Source organism: Kryptolebias marmoratus, linkage group LG5, assembly GCF_001649575.2.
Source record: "Kryptolebias marmoratus isolate JLee-2015 linkage group LG5, ASM164957v2, whole genome shotgun sequence".
In the NCBI taxonomy this organism is placed as follows: domain Eukaryota; kingdom Metazoa; phylum Chordata; class Actinopteri; order Cyprinodontiformes; family Rivulidae; genus Kryptolebias; species Kryptolebias marmoratus.
The window spans coordinates 2,926,061-2,951,146 of NC_051434.1; the positions used below are offsets into that span (position 1 = coordinate 2,926,061).

The window sequence follows — 25,086 nt, forward strand, 5'->3', positions numbered from 1 at the left end:
CCTGGGTTTGTTTAGATTCATTAGGAGTTCTTAATTTATCTGATCAGGATCTTAAACGAAATGTTGAAGCATTTTTGTTTAAATTCACAAATTTCTATCAGTGATGAACTGAAGCCAAACTCCAACCGTTTGATGGAAACAGTTTATTTAAGAATGCAGGCCATTTTCTAAACATCCGCTTCTTTTAATTAACAAACATCTCAGGTTATAAAGGGACCACTAAACCAAGCATCAGTGAGTGGTTCTTTATTCACCAACATTTAGTGTCTTTAAGTCATGAAAATGCCTAAAAATATCCCACAAATGCAGAGAAATCAGAAATGTGCTTCACATTTAAACCAGAGAAAACGATGAAAACAAACACAGGACAGCTGCTGATTTAGAATAAATCAGATTCAGACAAAAAAAAAATCAGGTAGTTTTTTAAATTTCTGCAGCAGAACGGACAATAATACTAATGAAACCAAAGAGGACAGAACAAAGCAGGAACCCAGGAATAAAACAGAAAAAAGAGAATATTTCAGTTCTTTAACCTTTTTATCTCTTCCACGCAGTAATCAAGCTAATTTCATGCAGCTAGAATTAAGTTTTCAGCTCTGATTATTTATATGAGCAAATAATCTCTAACTCTTATTCCAAAATGCAGCAGTTTAAATATTTGCTTTAAGATGTAAATTCACTCATATGATTTGTCTAAAAGTGGATTTTCTTAAAATTTAAGTTGTTTTTTGTGAAGATTTAAAGATTAAAATGTTAGGTGTGATTTAACATAACTGTCAGATAATGTTTATCTAACTGTCCTCAATCAGTTTATTTTATTCTGACAACATAAATCAAATAAAACCAAATAATGACGTTAAATGATCGTACCTACAGGGTGCCCTCGAACACGATCCACTTTGACTCAAACACAGCAGGCATGACCGTTTCCATCCATATGAAGCACAAAATTTGTGTTTTCTACTTCTACGAATCAACAAAAGCGACAAAGTTATGACGGTTTATTTGACAAACAGCTGGTTTATAACTCAAAAACATCAAATTTCTGTTTAGGAGCCAGGAAGTCGAAGCTGCGTTAAAATTCAAAAAGCAAAAAAGAAACATAACATTTGTTGTGTAACTGTGGGTTTTTAGTAGACCAAATTATGTTGTTTTTACTTGTTCTTTACTGGATTATTACCTGTCCCAATAACCCCACCTATAAATGTAGAAACTCCACACAAACTAACAAAAACAGGAAATTCTTAAACTGTCCTGAATCTCCCTGAATCCCACCATGGTCCTCCCAGTGACATCAGTCATGAAGCTTCAGTTTTTTCGTTGTTGAACTCAGTAAAGCTGCCTGGAACAGAGGAAAAGGAGCAGCACACTGCAGGCCGTGCAGAGAGGCGTCTGAGGAAGAGGAGGGCAGAGAGCAGGACGATGCTGAGGGAAGGCTGATTCGGCTCGGCGGCGTTTGTTGGAGCAGAACCGTCGTCTTTGGAGAGGAGCTCAGTAGAAAAAATACACTGAGGAGAGCAAACGGGGAATTTTAGGCTCAGCAGAAGAAAAAACACACCTCTGAGGTTTTATTAAACATTTCAACTGATAAAAATCTAACTTTTATCCCAAGATTTCTGCCAGATTTACTGATGTGAAAGAAAAATCGGAAGGAATAAAACAAACAATAAGTCCAATATATTTGATACATAGAACAAATAGAACAAAATATAATGATTTATATTTTTTACTTCTTATTTTTAATAAATTAGTACAAAGTCAACAAAAAGTCAGGACTGAAAAATCCTCGTCTTTAGAAAAATATGCATATTTATTTGAGAGTACTCATTGCAAAGTCATGAAGATCAGTCAAAAAACTCAAACTAATAAACTAAATCTGCATTAAAATGAGTGTGGAGCCACATTTCAGACTTTAATATGAATATATGTGGAAAACTACAAGATATATACTGTATAATATATCAGGAAAAACAACTAATTTACTTTTAAAACACTTTGTGTGTTAATAAAATGTTGTGAACATACTCCTTCCAAACTATTCAACTAATTAACTTAAAAGTATCTCAAATTTATTTTAAAAAAGAGTGAAGTGGTTGTTGTTGTTTACTTACAGAAGATGACACCAACAAATATAACACCTATAACTGCCATCATGATCATCATCTGCAGGAGAACCAAACAACAAGAGATCAGTTTTAGTATCTATCTATCTATCTATCTATCTATCTATCTATCTATCTATCTATCTATCTATCTATCTATCTATCTATCTATCTATCTATCTATCTATCTATCTATCTATCTATCTATCTATCTATCTATCTATCTATCTATCTATCTATCTATCTATCTATCTATCTATCGTAAAACTGACAGGAAATGACATCATCTTTGAGGGGGGAAGGTTTAAAGAGATTAACAAAAACATGAGATTGCAAAGAGAAAAGATTGAAGTCAGTGCGATGTGTGTGTGTGTGTGTGCTGTGAGAGACTCGAACCAAATCCTCTCTTTTTATTTTTTGCATGAATAAACTCACTTGTTTTGTCAGGGACTACTTTCTGTGGTGGATTAATCCACATTTGGTGCTCTGAGTGCTGGATGGTTGAAACTGTTGCCTGCAGCTCAGATTTCAGGCTTTTATAGGAACACTTGTTATATTCTGTGCAGTAAAAACGATGCGAGCGAAGGTCCAAACGCTTGATGGGAGGAGTTACATCACAGATCACAGCTGGCTGTTTAATCCCTGAACGTCGCTGTAATCCAGATTGAGATTGTCCTTCCCTGTCAGTCAAACTCTCTCCTCCTCTCCTCTGAAATAATCCGCCTCCAGCTTTTCTCTGATTGGACCATCTGAACCACACGGCCTGAGGCCCAACGGATGCAAAATGGCCGATCAGGAAGAATATTTGTACATTTTATAAACAAACTCCATCAGATGCTGCTCTGGAGATGATTTCAGATGGTTTATGTCGGAGCTTTATAAATACTTAGTCTATGATTATAACTATAACTAGGACCAGAGGCAGGAAGTTGAAGCTAATAAAGGTGAGCGCCTCCTAGTGGCCGGCTGCGGTACAATTTGTAATTCCTGCCCCTCCACTGAAACAAATAGGACATTTTCTTTTCTTACTGCAATACTTTCAGGTTGAGTTTGTCATTTGAGGGTAAAAACTGTCCCTGTGACTGACTGTGAGACAGCCTGTTGGGTCGGTGTGCAGGCAGGACTTTCACGTTGATGAAACAGCCACAAATTAAGGCTTCAAAAATACAACATGGCAGGAAAAAGGACATTTTGACCTCAATCCTGGACAATGATTCTGATGGTTTCTAACTCGGGTTCAGTTCAGAGAACAGAACTGGTCCTGCTGAAGTGGGCTCTACAACTACTGTTTGTCAGAAACACAAGAATATTTATAAAACCTTGTGTTTGTGTGTGGATGACAGGCGCACACAGAGAAACGTGAATGCAGACGGGGTCAGATCACCTTGCAGTTTTTCCACCAGTACTTGTTCTTGAGTTTGGCGGCGCTGCTTTCGAACTGCGAGGCTCCGGCCTGCAGGGCGTCGGCCCGATCGTCCAGCTCTGACAGCTTCTGGTCCCTCTCCAAGACTTTGTCCACGTTCACACGCATGATGTCCACCACCTGAGGGACAGCAAACATCCGTCAGCGTCTCTGTCGAAGGTGGAGCTCAGCTGGATTTGGCTCCAGCATTTAGTTGAACTTGGTTTAACTTTACTTTATTTCAGATTTTATCAGAAAATAAACATTTTATAAGAGAGGCTCTTTAACTGGAAGCAAGAGAAATTATAAATTTACAAAGTTTTATAATTTTAGAAACATGCTTTGTTTTTCCCTCAGTCATGCACAGTTTTTTTTTTTAAATTTGGCAACAACTGTTAAGTTTGATTTCATTTTCTCTGTTTAATATTTAAGACATACATCTGTTTGTTTTTATTTGTCCAACCAGCGCTGCAGATCAGCCCCTGTGACCCTGGTAAAGAAGATGGACGGATGGATGGATGGATGGATGGACGGACGGAAGGATGGATGGATACATTCCTTACCTCGTCCACCTGCGCCTGCGTCTGCTGAAGACGTCGGTTGCTCGTCAGATTAGGAGGCGGAGCCCGAGGGCCCCCCTCACCTTCTGGGGCCCCTGGAGCTCCTGGAGCACCTGCTGTGTCTGGAGTCGACCTGCAGGAACCCATCATCAGACATGAAGATGAACCATTCAGTGAAGAGATGAGGTTTTTATGAGCTGAAAACTGAATCATGTCGTCTTTAAATGAAAAATGAATCCAGTCATCGACCTGCAGAGACCAGGAGCCTGTAGAGAGCTGGTTCCTGCAGAGACCTGGTTCCTGCAGAGACCTGGTTCCTGCAGAGACCTGGTTCCTGCAGATGCCAGCTGGTGTCGCCTGTTATGGGTCAGTCTCTTGTTATGAGTTATAAATAAGATGTTTAAAGTCCAGTTTTATCAGAATAATAATCCACATTTTGTTTTCATATTCAGACAGTTTACAGGTTTGGTGAATTCTCTGACTTCAGTAAATTAAATCTTTGTGAATCAGATGATAAAGCGAGCCGTACTCTCTGCTGGTTCACCAGAACCTTCTGCTCATAGAAAAAGTATTTATTTCCCGAGTTTCACTGGAAACCAGGAGCAGGGAAACAGTTTGCGTTTCCAGCCCGGCTCCAACAGTCAGCCTTGTTTTCCAGGAGCAAAATGGAGAAAGATTAGTGCAGCATCATCCTCACCATCATCATCATCAGCAGCAGCAGCCTGACTGATGGAGATCAACATGCTCTGCCTCCCCTCCCTCTCTCCCCCACATCAGAAATATTAAACCATATCTGCTCCTTTTAGCCACAGGAAGCTCTGATCTCTGTGGATCAGAATCAGGTGGGTTTTTTTTGTTTTGTTTTGAGTTTACTGATTCACTGTTTCTGAGCTGCAAAGATACACTTTTCAATTTAAATCTGATCAAATAAAAGCTCTGAGCTCAGCTGCTGCCCCCCCAGAAACTTTTCTGACAGAAACTAAAAACTCAGTAGCTCTGAGTCATAATTATTTACCTTCATTCTAATCAGAAATTGGTAGAATTTAGTGTTTTCCCTCCAAAAAAAGGGTTAAAATCAGAGCGTACTCACATGTCAGCTGCAGGATGAAGGGGATTATCTGAGGGTGAGGAGGGGGGAGGACGGTGACAGCAGGGAGGAAGACCCCGGCTGATCAGACTCGGAAAAAAAAACAAACAAAGATCTTTCTTCTCTCGATAAATGTCCTAAAGTACTTAAAAAAACAAACAAAAAACAATCAAAATGGAGACAAAAAGAAATCAAACTGAAGCAGCTGCAGAGAGGAGGAAACAGGTCTGTCCGTCACAAGGAAGCCCCGCCCACACGAGCGCGCGCGCACACGCACGGGCCTCATCAGCATCTTATTAATAGGAACAACAGAGGTGCTTTTTATAGCTTCAGGGCCTAATGCGCATGCGCACGTGTTTCCGTCTTATAGCACTAAAAAGATTAAAATAGATAAAAATATCAAATATATTTAAAAAAAAAGTTCAGTCTTTCTGTGACTGTTTTACATCCAGTAAAAAACTGAAATTCAACTTTTTTTAAAAATATTTTTCTGCTCAAAGTTTCAAATCTGTTAAATAAAAGTAGATAGTTTTATAAGACTATAAATAATTTAGATGTTTAGATTTTAATGTTTCTGCTGTACAAACTTTAAAGCGAATGATTTCTCAGATTGTTAAAAAACACTGATGTTTCCCACGAAAATGAACTTAAAGAGGTGAAAACATGACTTCATGATTATTTCATCAAGAGGTTTAGAACAGAAACACAAAAACAAAAAAAGTAACACAGATTATACCACCTTTAGGTCTATAAATGGAGTAGTTATAGAGTTTGTAGAAACTCAGTATTGTTATTGATAAAAAAAACTCTCCTTCAGCTGATGTTTCTATGAACGCCTCAGTCAGCTCTCTGTCATGGATCCTTTTGATTTATATTAAAATATAAACTGTCCTCTGTGGTCGTTGGTAAATCTGCTTATCATTATCTCCCCGCAGACCGTATACTTTCATTTATAAACTCATCCTTCCTGCCTCCTCATCTTTACTCTTCATCAGTTTCTCCTCTTCTGCTTCGGCAAAAACTCAAACTGTCCAATCTGATCCTTCCGGGATGTTTTAAACACATTTTAAAGAAAATGGAAAGAAATCCTCATTTCAGATCTGTTCCAGTTTTCAGGTCTGCTCCCTTTTAAATGTCAGGATCATGTTTTATATTTTTATATAATTTATGTTCTGTTACAGGTCTCTCTTGTAAACGAGACTACCTGTTAAAATGAGATTACCTGTCTAAATAAAAATAAGAGTAAATTAAAACACATCCACGTTCAGAATGATGGCAGGTGTCGTCACAAAGCAGACAATCATATGTCAAAAACAACAAAATAAAATAAAATCTAACACTTTAGGACTTTACTTATAGCTCCTAAAAGTCAAGTTCTGCGGTGCAATCCTTTTTTTTCTTTTTGACATAAAAGTATTTAAAGTTATTCATCTCTTAAACATATTTTCACAGCAGCACAGATTATTAGAGTCATTAATTATCAGGTTTTTCCTTCTGTGATGATCTAACTTTAAAAGCTTCCTGTTTGTTTAAACTGAGTAAGATGTCGGAGGTCCTGAGCTGCAAAAACTGACAACTTCAGTAAAGCAGAAAAACAGCAAACAGAAGAGAAAAAAGTGCTGAAGGTGAACATCTGTGCTGAATCAACACATTAAACCCTCAGCCCTCAGCTGACTGTGTGCTGGGAGCTGAAACCAACTAAAACAACAAATATAAAGAGAGAAGCTTTAAGCTGTGAGAAATATATCAGTGTTTCTGCTTCACTAAACCATGAAGGCACAAAAGTGTTGTGTGATGCGTTCAATGTCAGTCTAACGTCATAATTGCACCAATAAAATACCAGAAAGTTTAAATATTTTCTAACTCTAAATAAGTAGGTTTTGATTTAAGGAGTTTTTATTTTCAGAAACAAGCTTAAACGTGTTAAAAGTGTTTCTGGAGTTAAACGCCAGCAGAAGTTTTCAGTGTCGTTTATTTAGTTCTTCTCACACAGATTAAAGCACAAACAGTCTCTAAATAAAGAAGCTTCTAACAATCTCTGCGCTGAAACAGCCTCAGGTAACGTTTCATCTTCTGTCACTTTTCACTGCCGGGAATCAAACCTGCAGCATTTAGTTCGATTCCTGAGTTCTTTGTCTTTTTCTGAATTTCCTTCTTTATCATAAGAGCAACATTTATTGATAAAAAGTTCAGTTAAAGGAGCTTCTGTTTCACACGACGAGCTTCTGAAGGTGTTTGCTTTAAAGGTACTCACTGCAAACTACGAAACCAGACAGGAAAAGGGGGATTCTATGGATCTACTCTGAAATGTGGGTCTGCACTCAATGTAAACAAAGAACTTATCTGAATCTGCTGAAAACCATGTGTCTGACCTACATTAGGCCGGCTGTAGTCTGTGTATGTAAACAAATATGGCGGAATCTGAGAAACGTAGAGCAGGAAGTTAACATTTGACCTGTTTTCTGTCACTTCGGCTGTTTCTGTAGGTAAACAAACAAACATGACGGTTGGCATCTGGTCACAAAGTCTGCTTAAGAAAGAAAAATATTGTGCAGATTTTGTTCCTAACTTTGATTTTTTTTTGTCCAGTCTTCCTGACTTTGCGATGAGTACCTTTAAATTATATTCAAGTAATTCAAGGACTAAAAGAATAAAATGTAAAGATCTGTTATTCTCAGCCTAATTTACACAAGACATAAAGCTTCCAAAGATATGAGCGGCATACACAGCTTTGTCAAGTACTCTACAATATCTGGCATTTACAGCAAACAGATCAAACAAATCCTCAAAAACAAATCAGTCCAGCATCGTTTTACAGGAAAAAAAGGTAAAAACTTGTTGCACAAATCTAATTCTGTCAGTAAATTTAGACAATATTCCAAATTACTACTTTATTTTTTAGTTTATCTTATGTTAAAATGCTAGATTCTCTACTGTCACAAAGTCATAAAAATGCAAAACTTAACAGTTTTTAGACATTATTTAACATAACTTTTTAAAAACACAAAGCATTTGTATTTTATCTTATATTATATCCTGTTATAGGAACACCCAGAATAAAGTGTCATGATTAATGTTAACAGCACATCAGAAACAATCCATTTATAATCCTAAAACTTGCAAAAAGAAATCTGTGACCAAACCAAAAGTCCAAGGTTACCAGAATCACCTCAAATAAACAGCTTTTCTTGAAATCAAATCTATATTTGTGCCTTTCAAAATGTCCAACTTTTCATGTGCCACATTTGAACTTTTGAAACATTTACATGCTAGATATAAGTTTAAGGCAAACTGAGGTTTAAAAGCTAAACTTTTCAACTTTTATTACCGCGGTTTCAATCCTTTTTTTCACCCTAAAATTCATAATTTATTATTCTAAAACCAAACAGAAGTAATAAACCCCAAACACACCTGAAAAATAAAATTACCTAACATGTGCAAACTACATTCTTTGTGCATTATTGCCTTTCTGTTGCTTTTTAATTGTGCAAACAACTCTCCTGCACTAAACAACAAAATCAGTGTGCGAAATAAAATGCACTTTGTTCTTTATTTCAGTCAGAAACAAAGAAACAGAATTTTAAAGTGCATCTTTCCATTTATGTGTAGTTACAGCACGTAACCAGCAGAGGGCAGCCGTTTATAGAGCCAGTGAACGGTTTTAATCTTCATCTGAAGCTGAAACTGAATGAATATAATTCAATATTAGAAAACAAAGAATGGCTTAAGATAAAAGTTGGAGGATCTTTTCTGTTGCTTTTTGCCGAGTTGGCACTTTGTTTTGGCTGGTCTCATCAGTCGAACATCACTGGCTGCCTTCAGAGGCAACTAAGGAGAAGAAAAATCTGTTCCTTTTAAAAATATGTCTACTCTAAGTCACCAGTTATCACTGACACATTTTACAACATGTTATTTTTTTCCCATCAGTCTGCAGGATCAGAGGAAGACCCAGCAGAGCGTTTGTGTGTCAGGGTTTTCTCCAAGTCTTCGGAGGGATGGCGGCGTTGATGTTACAGCAGGAATCGCTGCTGCTGTCAGAGTTGGCAGGAAGAGCCGGCTTCTTCCTCTCCTTCTCCTCGGGTTCAGAGTCGTCCGCCGTCAGCGTGATGAGAGATGTGGACCTCCTGCAAAGAAGGGAGAAGTAAGTTTAATTTAACAACAAGCTCTAAGAGGTTTAATCTGAAGTCAATCAGCTAAAAGTTACAACAATCACACATCCTGCTCTGGTAGATTATAAATAGAGATGATTTCAGACTAAAGCTGCCTTCAGTCATCAGTCAGTTATATTTCAGTTTAAGAAAGAAAAAAAAAACCACTTAATGTCTTTTAAAGTGGTCTTCATCAATAGTTCTTCAGATTTTCTGAAGGTCTTTCACATTTTTCTTTGGACTTTGTCTTTAATGTTTCTCATCAGGTACTTTAACCTCACTGTTTGGTATGGTGTGAAGTCTTGAAAAACTCAGAGAAAACTAAACAAGTGGAGAAAAAACAAAATGTCAGGCCTAAAAACTCTCTACAGCAGATAAATGGGATCTGAAAGTCATGTCTTCAGGAAAAGAAAATGATCCGAATCCCTCTGACGGAGGGCCTGGGATGCTTCATCCCTCAGCTGATTCTTTGACTGTGTGTGAAGTTGTGACTAAATACTTTTTAAAAACAGTCTGACACAAGAGCTGGAATAAAAATGAGGAAATAAGCAGTTAAAGTCCAAAGAAGAACCTGCAGAAATATTAAAACCACTAAAAGATTAAAAGAGGGTTTGTGCAGCAGTAAAATCTGCCCCCTGAGGGGAACGATTGTCAGGTTACCTGTCTTCGCTCTGCGTGATGAGCCTCCTGCACGTCTCCATCTGGACATCCAGGCCTCTCTTCATGGAGCACATCTCCATGTACTCGTGCAGGTGGCGGTTCATGTCGCTCTTGGCTGTGGCCAGTTCCAGCTGAGCAGAACATCAGGAACAGATCTGATTATTACTGACGAGCTTTATTCTCTTCAGCATCTGTCCTCACAGCCAGTAAACAACCAGTAAACAACCAGTAAACAACCAGTAACCTCAGCCACTGTCTCACCTCGATCTGGTCGATGGTGTCCTGATATTCCTTCTCTCTGGATTTAAACAGGGACTCTGTGTCTTTGATCACCTCCTCAATAGATTCTTCCTGCAGTCCGAAGAAAACAGGCTGAGCTCATTGGACATCTTGAAAATCAATCTTTCCCACTGAAAACTTTACTGGAAGTAAAATATCTTCATTTTAAACAACAGCAGCTGTTTGAAACTCACTTTTTGTCTCCCATGGCAACCAGACTGATTTACTCCAACATGGTTACCCAAATAAACCCATTAATTTGGGCTTAGGTGATGAAAACATCAAAATCTTAAGCCGTAACTGCACTGGGATGTTTTAAATTTCCCTGGAATCTTTATTATTCATTAGGCTGAAATAAGAAAATATTCCCATTTTAGTTAATAATCATAAAATTAGTAACTTTAAGTGTTTAACCGCTTCCTTCTGCAGGGATCACCACAGTGAGTGAACTTGATTAAAACATTTTGCAGATGTTTTACCCCAGATGCTCGTCCCAACACAACCTGGGCTCAAACCTGCGGTCTCAGGATTACAAGTCTGTAACACTGACCACTGAGCTACAGCAGTGGTAACTGATATAAACAGGACATTTAATCAGAAGTCATCCAATCTGACGCGTCTCAGAGCTCCGTGGTTGAACTGTTGTGGTTTCCCTGCAGCTCCTGTTGGTCTCTAACTGAGCAGATTATTCAGTTCCTCTGATGGATTATCTGGTTAAATGGCTTAACGGTCAACAGGAAACAGAATCGTCACACACATTAGGCTGAACACACACCTGAAGCATGAACCTGCTACACCTAAAAACAGCTCCTTCACTGGGTTATTTAAGTGTGACGAGGTAAAACTGTCACCTCCCTGAACGAGGGAAAAGAAGAGGAGGGTACCTCTCAGAGAGGAAACGGAAGTCAACAGAACGCAAAAAAAGTCTGCAAGCAAATCCAAACACAAGGCTGATCAAAGTGTAAACAGACTTCCTGTCTGTGTTTGGATTTGTACACCTGACACGCTGTGCGCTCCACAGGGGGACACGTTAAAGAGAAACACATCGAACGTGCGTACCTCTCCGTGTGTCTCCACTCCCAGTGTGCATCCAGGGAAATCTTCCCACAGTAGCAGAGTTTCTTCGGTTTCCTCCCAGGCCAAACTGTCACAGTCATCCTCGAACTCACACTCCCTCCTGCGCGACACAAACACACACTTCAGCCGGGGGGAGGGGGGACGTCGGCGTGTTTCAGACTCACTCAGAGGAGAAACACCTACAGGTGATTCAACATCCTCTGCATCTGCTCGTTGATCTGATTGGCTGACGTGCTGCACGACTCCTCGTCTCTGGCTCCCTCGCTCTCCGACATGCTCAGTTCGTCTCCGTCCCCGCCCCTCAGCGACTGGCCGCTCTGCTTCCTGCTGCGGCGGCTCATGGTGGAGGGGGGCGTGGGCACCTGACGGGGGGACGCGTGTGTTTAACAGCTGAGGTGACGGGTTCGTGGAGGACGTTCATGGCTGCGGACGCACCTGGAAGATGGGGATGACGTCCTCGCAGTTCCTCTGCTGGGCGACGTCACACAGGCGGGCGGTGATGTCGATACGCCGGCAGATGTCCATGTCCACCTTCATGGCCTTTTCCTGGATCTTACTGTCCAGATCTGACAGGTTCTGAGGAGAGAAAGTGGAGCCAACGACAGCTATTAGAAACGGTGCAGCTTCTTTTAACTCTGAACCTTTCTGTTCTTTTAAATGTGATCGTTTCAGTAAAACAAGCAGAGCTCACGTTGCTGACGAGTCCTTTGAAGAGAACCAGGTCCGCCTTGAGCTGCTTCACCCGGAGAGCCAGCTCGTCCTGGCACACCTCGCTCTCCTGCAGGTCCTGCAAAACACACAGAGTGTCAACAGGGCTGCTGTCACATGATGTAAACAAAAACAGAGTGTCAACATGGCTGCTGTCACACGATGTAAACAAAAACAGACAGAGTGTCAACATGGCTGCTGTCACATGATGTAAACAAAAACAAAGTGTCAACATGGCTGCTGTCACACGATGTAAACAAAAACAAAACACAGTATCAACATGGCTGCTGTCACACGATGTAAACAAAAACAACACAGAGTATCAACATGGCTGCTGTCACACGATGTAAACAAAAACAACACAGAGTATCAACATGGCTGCTGTCACACGATGTAAACAAAAACAAAGTGTTGATGTATGTACTGACAGAGAAATCCAGAATCCTGATTGTTTAATATGAAAAAGAATGACCTATTTTAAATTTCTGTTTCGATAATTTGACTAAATTATTAGAAGCCATTTTTAGACTAATTAAATCTTCCTCTTTTTTGTGAAACAGTAACTCACCTCCTCGAGTTCAACCACCTTCTCCTGCAGGTCCATCCTGGCTGCGTACTCTTCCTCCCATCTGTAAACACAAACAAAAACAGATTGTTTCACTGGGAATGATGAAGAAGCATCACTTCCTCCACATCAGGAGCCAAAGACCTTTAAAATGTTCTGCCTGCAGATTTACTCTGAGTCACTTTAGAAGCTGTAATAAACTTCCAGAGTAAATAAGAAACACTCAGTTTGAGTCACTGACTTGTTTTCTAATTAGAGGTTCTTGTAAACAGTTTAATTAAATCTGCACACAGATAAAGAAGATTTAACTTCCAGGTGAGACAAAAACAGGGAAGAGTTTTTCTCTGCAGCTTTACGTTAGAATAGTTCCCTGCCTGTCTGACCTACGCTGTGAAGAGGAGCCATTTTTATTTGTTTTACTGACACTTTTAGTCAGCATAGTTGAATTAGCTTAACTTATAACTGAATCAGCATTAGCTTAGTTGAATTGGCTGAAACTTTAGTTGAATTAACTGTAGCAAAGGTATAGTTTATATTAGTCTGTCCTGCTGAGGTCTTTAAATCATACTTTAGTTTATGTTACTATAATTATATCTTAGTTTGGTTTTTCCCCAGTTTACTTTAGTATGTCTTTGCTTGTTTAAACTTATTTTAGTCTATACTTTTACTATCTTAGCTCATGTTTTAGTTGTTTATTTTTAACTTTATATTGTTCTGTGGGCTTTCATGTTAGATGTTTAGTTTCATGATTTCATTTAGATTATCCCAGCCAGATATTATTGTGTGTTTTGACAGTATTTTTGTGTTCTCATGTTGTAACGCACTTTGTATCGCCTCGTTGCTGAAAAGAATCAAGATAATCTGATGAACTAAATCTCATTTATACACGTCTTACTCTGTCTAAACAGATTTCTGCTAACATATCTTAAGAAATGTAAAGTCTGACATAAAGAAAGACTCAACAAGCAAACAGGCAAAGTTTAAATCTATGAAAGGAATCGATAAGAACCCGTTTACAGTCAGAGCACTCAGGACCTGCTGGTCTCCTAAAGTGGGACATTTGTCAGCAAATAACGTGAGCAGGATCGAGGATCAAATCATCAGCAGGTTGTCTCATCGTCTCCTGGAAAAAAACGACCACTTTGCTCTTTAAAGGCACTTTAAAACCAAAGCCTCTGAACTGTGAAAGCATGAATGTGTTTTCAGGTTTCAGTCAGCAGCTGGGGCAGCTGGAGCAGCTGGGGGGACCTGGTGTCCTTGTCCCTGATCTGTTTGAAAGTCTCGACACGCGGCGCTGCAGAGAAGACTGAACGCAGCAGCTGATGACGTCAGAACTGCTGGGTGACGCAGAAGCTGCTTGAAATGCTGACTTTAAAACTTTATTATAGAGGAGCTGAGAAATCTTCCTTCAATGAGACCTGAGAGCTGCAGACATGCATCTCCGAATGTCACGTTTTTAATTATGACAAGGCATTACTGAACAGATCCATGTGAAAACTGAGCTTCTGCTGGGAAAAATGTGAACACATGTTTTTCTGACATTTGGAGGTTTCTGATACTAAACATGTCTGTTTTCATAGAAACAGAATTTTTTAAAGACAAATTTGACCTTTTGATATAAAACAGAAGGCTGCAGTGTTAAAATTGTTTTCTTTCAGCTTAAAGCTTTTTTGACTGCTGAAACCATTAATTTTTTTATATGGGGATGCTTTTTAAATTAAAATATTGATTTTGGAAACATTACTGCACACATTCAATAATAGTCAAAGCAGTTTTGCAAACAAGACATTTCTTTTAGTGTTTAAATCATATTTCCATGCCTAATGGTGAGAAAATAGTAAAAAAAAGTCAATCATATTTATAAATGCAGATTGTTCTACTGTTTATATTTTTCTGCATACGTTTTTGCAATCAAACTAAGTCAACAAACTTTGTACTATTTTAATTATTCATACTTTAAAATGTTCAGCTTAATTGGGAATAAGGCACTATGACTTTCCGTATTTGTAACTTTTATACTTTTTGAATTATTTAGGCTTATTTACAAAAGTTAAAATATACTGAGATCTCTTCAGTTCCTTCTAAAACATTGTTCTCTGAAATCTGCTTCAGCTCACTGTTGTTAGTTTTTAGATTCAGTTTTACTGGTTTGAGCTTTTAACAGCTGTTTTGCTTTTTTATCTTTTTGTTCTGGTTGTTTTAACTTTAATTCAGGAAAAAAATCATTCTTCAACAAGTTTCATAACTACAGTTAAGTGGCAGCAACCAGGTGCTGAACTCATATTCAACATTTCAGTGAATAAAGTGTAAAATCTACCAGAAGCACAATGAGAAAAACTGGCTGCAGGACAGATAAACAGAAAGAGGAGGATAAAAACATCAGTGGAGCCAAGACTACGAACAGAAATCAGATCAATGCTTGTCTCTGCACACCCACAGTGCATCGATTACAGGAGCAAACACTGACACTGCAATAAAAACTGACACTTTCTGCTCTCTATCATTAACAGAGAGAAAATGTAGCATCTAAGAAAACAACGATAAGAACCAGTTTCCTGTTTTAAATCTGACTGAGTGTGGAGGCAGACAAGATGGAGGAGCGGTCGGCAACACGAGCAGGAAACAATTTAACAGAAGCAGAAAGAGATTTCAGGAGCAGAAGAGAGAAGAGCTCATAAAACTGGAGACGAAGAAGAAACGTTGTGAGAGTGAAGGAGGCAGAGGGGAGAGATGGAGACAGAGAGGGAGGCGGCAGCCAGCGGCAGCCGGGGTTACATCACCGCTGCGTGTCACAGACCGTGCTGCAATGCAGGTACAGAACCAAACTCAGCAGGAGGGAGGAGGAGGAGGAGGAGGAGGAGGAGGAGGAAAAGATGGAGGAAGCAGAAACAACAAAACACAACAGGACCCGAGAGAGAGAGAGAGAGAGAGAGAAAACAAAAACAATCTCTTAAATCTTACATGTTTTCCAGGACATTTCAGGGTTGTTGTGTTAAACGGCTGGTTGGCTGACAGTTTCCTATACTTTCTGATTTTGTTGAAAAAGAAATTGTTCAACATTTGGCTGTAAAAATGACAATTCAGGGGTCCATGCATCTAAAAAACGTCCTCGGTACAAGCAGGAGTCACAGTGAGAACAGAAAAATGATCCTCAGTTTTCCAAAGTTCAACTGAGGACATCAACTTCACATCTCCTGCTGCGAATAAAAAGTCTCTACAGGAAATAAAGCTGGATGCTGAAGTATTTAAAGACTTTTAAAAGACCAAAAACACATTGAAATAAATGCCTAGCCGTCCTTGAAGGAATGCATATCGCCCGCTGCCTGAGATCCCAGAGTTTAAACTAAGATTGATCTCCTTGTGAAGAGAAGCGGTGGAGTTAGAGACACTGCAGGCAAAGCTTTTAAAGATGTGATTTCATGGGATGTGAAGTAATTATGTGTTGAGGATGAATCTCAGCTACTACCACACCAAGTTTCAGCTAAATGCTTGTAAAACTGGCTGAGTTAAAGTCATTTTTGTCTTCTCTAAGATCAGTTAGCTGTGGCAGCCATATTGAATAAGGTTAATAAGTTCAGATGTAAATCCAGTGGTTACTTTCTGAGACTTTCATTAGAATCTGTTCATTTTGGTAACAGACAGGCCTTTTCCCTCAGGTGGTGGGTGATAAAAACAGGAACAGGTGATCATTAAAAAACAAAAACACTAATCAGGTCAGGAAGGATCATTTCTGCTGTTCAGCTAAACGTTCTGCTGCTGAAATCGATGTAGCCGAAGGTTCGTTCTGTGAAAACCTCCTGCATCAGCAGGCAGGGAGACAAAGTAGTAAAGTCAGTGCTTTTAGCAGCAGAGGTGGAATAACGTCAGTGCAGAACAAACTTCCTGTCATTTATACTCTCCATGTTTATTGGTAAAAATGGCTGCTGTAGTCTGTAGCTGCCCTGATCTGAATGACCTCATTAAGCTTCTCAGAGATGAACTCCACAGAGAACCAGGACCATCAGCTGACCTCGCTGAGTATCAGTTTCCCTGAGAGGCCGATCAATGCAACCTTCAGTCCTGCAGGACAAGAGACACCAGAGCTCCTGAGCCTTTTACTCTCGCCACAGTTTCAGAGCTTCTACAAAAGGTTTCCACTTTTCTCCAGACAACATGAAACTGTGAAGGTTACATCTGAGCATGAGTTTAAGCAGCACAGACAGACATCATGGGTTATATCCAGTATATGACTGATGAGATGTTTGTATTATTTAGATCTGTGGGAACTTTGTTGTTCAGGAGGTTCTGACCCTGAACGCATCCAAACCAATTAGTGTTGAAGTTTAATAACTAAACAAAGCAAGGTGTAGATTTGATAGAAATAAATCTTCTAACACTTATAAACACATTTTATTTTATGCTTGTTTTATATTATTAAGGACTAAAATAAACTTTAAACGAAGGTCTAAAGATGCTGTAATTCTCAGAAATCAGAAGTTAACTTTATCTGCTCATTTCTTACTTTAGTTAAGAGAAATTGTTTGAATTACCAGAAATATTCAGATGTATTAAAACTATTTACAGGATGCAAAGTTTGGAATTTTAAAGGTTGGTAAGTTTTGCTCTGAACATTGAAACTTCTCTCCAGTCATTCCTAAAATACACAAACTTCAGATTAATGTCAAATTAATGTTAAAATGAAACAAATTGTTTGAACCCAAACGTGTTCAGACTCCTCACCTCCTCTTGTATTCATCCCTCTCTCTCTTGACCTTGGCCAGCACGTTGTACAGAGCCCTGATCTCCGGGGTGATGGTGTCGATCTGGACCCCCACACCGTCCGGCTGGGTCCAGGAGACCCCGGGCCCCGTGGCGCACGCGCCGGTGCCGAAGCGGCGGTTGTGGTTGAAGGACCAGATGGTTCCGGGGATGAAGCGCGGCGGAGGGGGCAGAGGGTTCGCGTTGATGTTGGTTCTGGTCGGGTCGCTCGGACTCAGACCCGGACTGATGGAGGAACCGAACGCGGTGAGGTTGGAGTTTGAATCCATGTTCAGGTTGTTCCCCAGGAGGAGAGGAGGGGGGTTCAGGGTGGGGGAGAGGAGGCCTCCGGGCAGGTAGGCCGGGTTGTTGGAGTTATGGAGCGGGATGAAGTTCGGTCTGGTTGGAATCGGTCCAATAAACCCAGTCTGGACCCCTGTGTTTTTGGTCAGGGGCTTCTGGTGGCCCCCCTCCCCGCTGCTGTTGTCCACGGCCTGCTGCAGCTGCTTCTCCAGCACCTTGTTCCTGCGCTCCAGCTCGTGCACTTTGGCCAGAAAGCAGCGGAAGCGCAGGTTGAGGGTCTTCAGCACGCTGATGTTGGAGCCCAGGTCGTTGCGCAGCGCCGTGGCCGCGGGGGGGCCCCGGTGCAGGGGGCTGCTCAGGTGCAGGTAGGCCAGGCCCGAAGACGGGGGCAGAGCGCCCAGGTCCAGCCCGGAAAACCCATCAGGCCCGAACCCGCCGTTATCCCACAGGAAGTATCCCGGATCCGGGATGGCCGAGTCGGTTTGTCCCGTCATCTGGTGGTGCTGCTGCGGGCCCGGGGCCAGGAAGCTGCTCTCCCCCAGGACAGGATTCATTCTAGAGTAGGAAAATCTGAAATGCTCGAAATCCGGCATGAACCCAGACTTCAACAGATTCAACTCACAGATAATTCTGTAAATCCAAACAGGAACCAGAACCCGAACCCGGGCTGTCCTCCCTGATGGAAGCAGATCCGAGCTGCGGACTGAAACCTGCTTCAGCCTCCAGGCGGCTGTTTTCACGGGTCTCTGGAGCAACAAACGATAAAAACCAAGAACAGAAGCAGTGAATCTTTACTGATGTCGCACCGTTAGGAATAAATGTTTCTAATCTGAGGAGCCCAGCTGCACCCTGCAGCAACATCACATCACATCACATCACCGACGTTTACTTTTACGCAGCTTCCACCGCAGCGATGGCGACGCGCAGACATCCAGATGTTTGCCCACTAAAGTCACTACAGGGGATATTGTTTTCTTTTAACATTTAACATTTAAGCAGCATACCTGTGAGTCGGAGGAGGACACAGATTCTGTCTCCAGGCTGTCTGCAGCAGAGAGCAGGAATAAACAGCAGAGAATGACTGCGGCGGAACTTTACCGTAATGTTCCTGAAAGAGGGGCCCCAGGGAGACACTGCTACCGTAATACACAAAGGAGAAGGAAAGCTGTGTAAGATATATTTGTTTGTAAGCTTTTATTGGTCTAATAATACATCATCCTGGCCCCTTTTCTTTCCACAAGTATCCATGTCCTAGTCCTGACAAAATACTGATGGTGGAGATTTTGTTTGTATTCAGACTGCTCAGATGTTTTGAAAGACTCAAATAAGAAAGCTGAAGATAAAACTGCAGAACAGTGATGAACAATCCTTACTGCTGAAGTGAGTTTAAACTCATGAAGCTCAAACCAAAACATTATTTAAACTCATTTTTCTATTTTAAACAACTACAACTCTTGCTATTGGAAATAAAATGTGGTTCACAATTAATTTACTAAACAAAACCGTTCCTGTTCATACAGTTTTTGGTTGGTCAGAGCTGCACTTAGAAACTTCCCACACTGGTTTGGTAAATGTAAACTACTTGGGGTTATAAAAAAAAGATATCACAAACTAAAAACATGGACTGATACGACTCAAAACATTGAGCTGAAAAGGTCCTTACAGTTATTTGACTTCATTTGCAGTTTTAAACCCAACAGATTCTTAAAATGTGCACATTTCTGCAAACTACTGAAAGTCAAAGTGAAAATCCTGACAGTGGAGCGAAGGTTTTACCCTTCTCCAGTCAGACTTTGTTGGTTTGCATCTGTTGGAGCGGGACAAAGTGGTTTTTGTGACCAGTTTCTGCTAAACTTACAGATTCAGAGACATGTTTGTGACTTCAAACAACAAAATATTTTATTAGACTTTAGTGAGGAACAATGAGAACAGCTGTATGCAGTTTTAGCCTTGAATAGCACCATCTGAGGCTTCCTGCAACTTCTGATGCCATGTGTAAAATAAAGACACTGAGTTTTCCTGCTTGGGTTGCTAGTTTGTGCTTTAAATGTTAAATTATCCAGAGATTAAAATGTCAACACTGTATCCTCCTTCACAGGGTTTTTTTTAAACAATGAACATCTCACAAAAGCTTTTTCAAGCCACAGCAAGTTAACTGGAACAAAACTATTCAGTAGTTTGGAGTTCAGTGATGGAGAATCTGTTCAGTCTTCAGTGCTGGAGTGAATTAGATCAGAGGTCAGAGGTCAGACTCAAGGACAAGGAATGAGAAAGTCACAGCTTTACTCTTTGGAGAACATGTGCTGCAGCAGGTCACACACACGGCTGCTGTAGCCGAACTCATTGTCATACCTACAAGCAGAACAAAGGTGGAACAACATCAGACCAAGATGAAGGGAGAAAAATGCCCTCATAACCTTTTAATGTTGCATTTTCAACTAAATACACGTCTAACCCTAACAAACCAACTTACCATGAAACCAGCTTGACAAAGTGGTCGTTCAGAGCGATGCCAGCACCAGCATCAAAAATGGAGGAGTGACGATCACCATTAAAGTCTGTGGACACAACCTGAGCAGAAACACACATTTAGAACCACAACAACATGGGAAAATAAAAACTAAAATTTATTTCAAAGATGTGCTGCCATCTGGTGGCTGCTGAGCTCTAACATCAACCTTTCATCATTTTAAATATGTTTTTTACCTGATCTTCTGTGTAACCCAGAATTCCTTTCAGTCGTCCCTGAGCAGCAGCCTTCACGGCCTTCTTGATGTCATCGTACTTTGCCTGAAAAATAAGTAACAAGAAGGCTCTAATTTCAAATAGTGACGCTGAAATTTCAAAATAATAATCATACTTCAAAGTGTTTAAGGTTCAAAATGACTGGAAAACATTTTTATTTTTGTATTTTGACCTCTAATTTAAAATCAGATGACCCAGGATTAAAATGTTTTATTGAAGTAACTTTGACTTTGTGTGAGGCTTCAGGTTATGAGACGAGACTCTTACAGGCTTCTGCAGACGGACAGTCAGGTCAACGACAGACACGTTGGGGGTCGGGACCCGGAAAGCCATACCAGTCAGCTTTCTGTTAAACAATAAGAGTTCAGTTCATTTGGCAGAATGTTGTACCCTTTAATGGCTCCAGGACTAAATCTTTCTGATTTCTACACAGTTATCACAGGTTGATCAGATCTGAATGCTGCCTTTTTTAAAAACTCAAATCTGTTTTATTATATTTATGAAATCAGGTGTGAATAAAAGCGTACCCGTTCAGCTCGGGGATCACTTTACCCACAGCCTTGGCGGCGCCGGTGGAGGCCGGGATGATGTTCTGGGAGGCTCCTCGTCCGTCTCTCCACATCTTACCTGAGGGGCCGTCGACGGTCTTCTGAGTGGCAGTGACGGAGTGGACGGTGCTCTGGAGGGAAACAGATGCTCCATTCTAGCTTGACTTTTATGACGTATCAGGTTTCACAGTCGAATCTCTGGTCGTTAATTTAATAAGTCAAAACAATCCAATTTTATATGAAAAATATCGCGGTTTGCCCTTATTGCTGTGGAGAGCAACTGAAGGTGAGATTTTTACCATCAGACCCTCAATGATACCAAAGTTGTCGTTGATGACCTTGGCCAGGGGGGCCAGGCAGTTGGTTGTACAGGAAGCATTGCTAGGAGGATGAGGAAAACTGTTAACATTAACACGTTTTTTTTTTCCTTCTGCAGAAACAGGACCTTCAGAAACTCACCTGACGATCTTCATGGACCTGTCGTATTTCTCGTGGTTGACGCCCATGACGAACATGGGAGCATCGGCGCTGGGAGCAGAGATCACGACCCTTTTTGCTCCACCCTTCAGGTGAGCCTAATGGGAGGGGTGAAAAAGCAAAGAGGCTTGATGCAAACAAGACTCACGTTTCTGCTCCAAACAAATACAAATTACATGTTTAACCATCCTGAGTGTGTTTGATAAACTCACAGATGCCTTCTCGATGGTGGTGAACACACCAGTGGACTCCACGACGTAATCCACCCCAGCATCGCCCCACTTGATGTTGGCCGGGTCCCTCCTGCACGTGTCACACAGAATGATTCAGAATCCAGGCTGTTCAGGAAGTTCAGCTAACCTCTGAAACGTGACGGATTCGTACTCGTGGAAGACCGTGATGCGCATGTTGCCGATGACCAGTCTGCCACCTTCTGTCTTCACTTCTTCGTGCTTCCAGAGGCCATGAGTGGAGTCGTACTTAAACATGTAGGCCTGAGAGGCAAGTTTCTTAATTAAACATGAAGTAGTCACTGGTTTTAAAAACATCTTTAAATCTTTGACTTTCTACCCTCAAATTAACCAAATCTGTATCCTTAGACAAGTCTTAAAAGCCAGAGAGATTTTGCTTCTTTGAGAAGGACATGACAGCAAAGTCTTCATTATAAATTCATGGAAATGTCAGTCAGGTTGCTCACCATGTAGTCCAGGTTGATGAAGGGGTCATTGATGGCCACAACCTCCACTTTGCCTCCTGTGACAGCAGCGCGGGTCACCAGACGGCCAATGCGTCCAAATCTGAAATGCAGACGTTGAGATCAGAAAATCTGACTGGTATGTTCAAAAATCCAGCTGGCAGAAGAGCATGTACATGAGAAGGGACAATATACTGTAGAGTCTACAGACAGGGGCTAAATCTGGCATACTGCAACTTTTTTATTATTATAAGATTTATGTTCTGCTTAGATTATTCCCTTTTAAATAAAGTGACACAAAGAAGATTTAGTTTGAACTTGAAAGACCTCAGTAAGAACCTCACTGTGACATTTTGACACGATGAGAGAGCTTCAGTGACAAAGCCAAATGAATAATTTTTATTAAACTTTGACTTTTTAAAACGTCTTTACATAGGCCACATACATTCTTCTTCTTCTCTTACCCAGCAGGTGGCACCGCGTCCTAAACTAAAACAGTAAAAGGGGTCACCAGACAAGCAGGCCATAAAAGGCTGACCAACTCTGAAGATAATATCAGACCCCTAAAGCCTGTTTGCACCTAATATGGTGCTCAGGGACCTGAAACTGGAGCGGTGCGTGAACAGAGGGGAAGATATCAGGAGTGTGTTCAGGTTGTCAGAACAAACCATTAGGAGTTAATTAACGTCTGAGAATCTTAATACTTGCCTTTAAGTTTAGAGTTAAAGGAGGTTAAATGTGCAAGAGGTGCACAGGTGGATGCAAACTGACCAAGAAAGAAAATGTGTGAAGCGTAATACGGATAATCAGGACACCAGAACAAGATTAAAAGAAAACTCTCAAACTTATTTATCATTCATTAATCTGGAAAAGGCCAGTTAAACCTGAACTTGAGGTTAAAATATTAGAGAAAAAAGGATTTCCAGAGTTCAGTCAAACATTTTGCCATCTGAGTTTAAAAGGAAATATAGAACAAGTCTTTCATCTTCCACAAAGTTTCCTCATTCAACTGCTGCATCTTCAGCTCCTAATCTTAGTTTTTGTTTTTCAGAATAAATTAAACAGCACGTCTGATTTAACGTATTTCCCTGGTAGCAGAGTTTGGCTGTTCGAATCCTCAAACACAACCGTTCCAGGTTATTAAACACCAAAAATTGGTTTGATTTTGATTTTTATTTGTCTTGCATTCTGTAAACCAGTAATTGGGATTTACCAATAAAAGCATTCTTACTTTACTGCAGTTTTTACACAGAACTATACTATATGAGAAAGAGTCTGACTGCTCTGTGATGATTGCTGACGGTCTGCCTACATGGGGCACGATGAGAAGTGCCAGTTCAGTTTCCCTGTGGTTAGTTTTGGGAAGCCAGCAGGCCAAAATGGACCGGAGCCCATCCTTTGTTTCTGAGAGTCGCTGCTGGCGTTGGCTGCGGTTCAGGTCGAATAAACTAAATCTCCCAGCAGCTGCTGCGTCACAACAATCTCCGAGTCTGCAGCGTGGTGTGGACGTTCTCTGGACCTCAGAAAGGCTGGAGTTAAATTTAGACGAGAGGGTAAAAAGAAAAGGAACGTGGCAACTGAAAGAAAACAGCGATACAGACAGTGGATGGAGGGGGGTGAAGGTGTGAAGGGAGGAGACACCAACCGGAGCGCTGCAACACCAGCAAACTATAAATAACCAGAGAATAGACAGGCCCGACTCAGGAGCTTAAACTAGAAATATAAGCATATAAATCACATTCATCTTAAGCCAAAACTACAGCTCAGATTTGTTGGGTTGCAGCATCATTGGATGGATTCTGATTCTGATGATCGTTTTCCCGGTATTATTTTTTTTTACATATAACTACTTTTGCACACTTATTGGTATTATAACCATTCATTTGTCAAAAGAATCAGCTCATTCAGGAGAAATCTGAAAATACTGCTGAACAGTTCCTGTTACTGTTATTTATTTACAGACAAAATAATCCAGACGGTCAAATTCAAATGATAATTGATGCAGGCAGGAGTCATGCACAAAGACATCCTAACAGAATCCTCAGGTTGTCTGATACTTTATCAAAAGTATCAACTTTTCTACAATATTATAAATTATTAATTAAACACTGCCTCTTCATGTGTTACAGTACTTTCAGCTTCATACATGCTGAAAACATGAGAGAAACAGGGATTTATGTGAGGTATTTTGCGCTATAAAGAAATTAATGCTCAGATGGAGACATTTCTGACACAAGAACCAAAATAAATCAGCTCACCCGTTGATTCCAATCTTCACCATTTGGTCTGATGTGGTCTTGTCTCACTAAAAAGACAGAAACAAGTAAATAAAAAGCACATCACTCATTTATGTTATTTAAAACAATAACGAGGAAATGTTGAAATGCAGTTTGAGCTTCCTGTTTGCTTCTTGTCATCATCAGAAGGTAAAAGAGAAGCTGACAGAAAGAAAAGTCTCTTTTTTAAAGTTTCCTACCGCCTGTTAGCAGCAGCTAAAATAAAATCTAAGTCCTAAAAACCCAACAGAAGCTGTCACCTGAACAGTGTTTCTCCAGCTGAAGGTGCAGAGAGCCGTCAGAAAGAGACGCACGCAGGAGCCGCGTCTTTTTATTCCAGCTGTTAGCAGCTGGAGCCCCGCCCCCTGTCCACAGGAGCGTCCAGGTCCAAATAGATGTCTCCTTAAAAAGTTACTCCTACTCCTGGGAAAAGTAGTCATATTCACTTGAACCCTTCTACAAAATGTGATGCAAGTTGGTCCATTTTTCTCCCTACAAGATTTAATTAAATTTAAATTAAAGAGATTTAAAGAACGCATATCGCCCGCTGCCTTTCATGCCAGAGTGTTAAACTCAGATTATTTTATCCTGTGAAGAGATGGAGTTTTGGCTGTTTTGGTCAAACCTTGTAAAAAGTATTTGTTGAGGATTTTAAGCCCAATGATCAGTGCAGGTTTTTAGGTCAGTGTCAGAAATAAAGTCTGAAGCCGATTAAGTC

General features: G+C 40.5%; 3 protein-coding genes across 4 annotated transcripts; all 3 read right to left on the bottom strand.

Moving 5' to 3' along the window:
* Positions 1-138: 138 nt before the first annotated feature.
* LOC108242626 (vesicle-associated membrane protein 2-like) lies at positions 139-5,439 on the bottom strand. Its single transcript, XM_017427588.3, has 5 exons — positions 5,155-5,439; positions 4,068-4,197; positions 3,487-3,645; positions 2,112-2,163; positions 139-1,508 (listed from the first exon to the last, which is right to left on the bottom strand). Coding segments are annotated over exons 1-5 (360 nt in total). The 5' UTR covers positions 5,157-5,439; the 3' UTR covers positions 139-1,491.
* Positions 5,440-7,105: 1,666 nt separating this feature from the next.
* LOC108242664 (intermediate filament family orphan 1) lies at positions 7,106-19,404 on the bottom strand. 2 transcript variants are annotated; one of them, XM_017427642.3, is made up of 10 exons: positions 18,633-19,404; positions 17,308-18,374; positions 12,592-12,652; positions 12,007-12,102; positions 11,751-11,891; positions 11,499-11,677; positions 11,298-11,415; positions 10,221-10,310; positions 9,960-10,090; positions 7,106-9,275 (listed from the first exon to the last, which is right to left on the bottom strand). In XM_017427642.3, the coding sequence occupies exons 2-10, from the start codon at positions 18,219-18,221 to the stop codon at positions 9,119-9,121; spliced, it is 1,887 nt and encodes a 628-aa protein (XP_017283131.1). In that variant the 5' UTR covers positions 18,222-18,374; positions 18,633-19,404; the 3' UTR covers positions 7,106-9,118. The 2 variants fall into 2 exon arrangements, with proteins under 2 accessions (XP_017283131.1, XP_037831796.1); XM_037975868.1 differs by having other exon boundaries at positions 17,308-19,404.
* Positions 19,405-19,505: 101 nt separating this feature from the next.
* On the bottom strand, positions 19,506-24,710 carry LOC108242665 (glyceraldehyde-3-phosphate dehydrogenase). The gene is made up of 12 exons (XM_017427643.3): positions 24,629-24,710; positions 24,351-24,397; positions 22,096-22,195; positions 21,783-21,892; positions 21,611-21,701; positions 21,381-21,496; positions 21,221-21,302; positions 20,901-21,052; positions 20,641-20,719; positions 20,335-20,418; positions 20,102-20,199; positions 19,506-19,980 (listed from the first exon to the last, which is right to left on the bottom strand). The coding sequence occupies exons 2-12, from the start codon at positions 24,371-24,373 to the stop codon at positions 19,911-19,913; spliced, it is 1,005 nt and encodes a 334-aa protein (XP_017283132.1). The 5' UTR covers positions 24,374-24,397; positions 24,629-24,710; the 3' UTR covers positions 19,506-19,910.
* Between the last annotated feature and the right edge of the window lie 376 nt (positions 24,711-25,086).

Bases quoted from the DNA above. Each gene is read 5' to 3' on its own strand.
- LOC108242626 (XM_017427588.3), bottom strand. The intron at 3,646-4,067 runs GTAAGGAATGTA...GCTGTCCCTCAG, and splicing joins CGCAGGCGCAGGTGGACGAG to GTGGTGGACATCATGCGTGT. The intron at 2,164-3,486 runs GTGATCTGACCC...GTTCTCCTGCAG, and splicing joins ACTGGTGGAAAAACTGCAAG to ATGATGATCATGATGGCAGT.
- LOC108242665 (XM_017427643.3), bottom strand. From the start codon at position 24,373: ATGGTGAAGATTGGAATCAACGG. The intron at 21,702-21,782 runs GTACGAATCCGT...TGACACGTGCAG, and splicing joins CGCATCACGGTCTTCCACGA to GAGGGACCCGGCCAACATCA. The intron at 20,419-20,640 runs GTAAGAGTCTCG...CTTATTTTTCAG, and splicing joins CTGTCCGTCTGCAGAAGCCT to GCAAAGTACGATGACATCAA.
- LOC108242664 (XM_017427642.3), bottom strand. From the start codon at position 18,221: ATGCCGGATTTCGAGCATTTCAGATTTTCCTACTCTAGAATGAATCCT. The intron at 12,103-12,591 runs GTGAGTTACTGT...TGTGTTTTGCAG, and splicing joins AGGTGGTTGAACTCGAGGAG to GACCTGCAGGAGAGCGAGGT. The intron at 11,416-11,498 runs GTAGGTGTTTCT...TGTGTCGCGCAG, and splicing joins CAGAGGATGTTGAATCACCT to GAGGGAGTGTGAGTTCGAGG.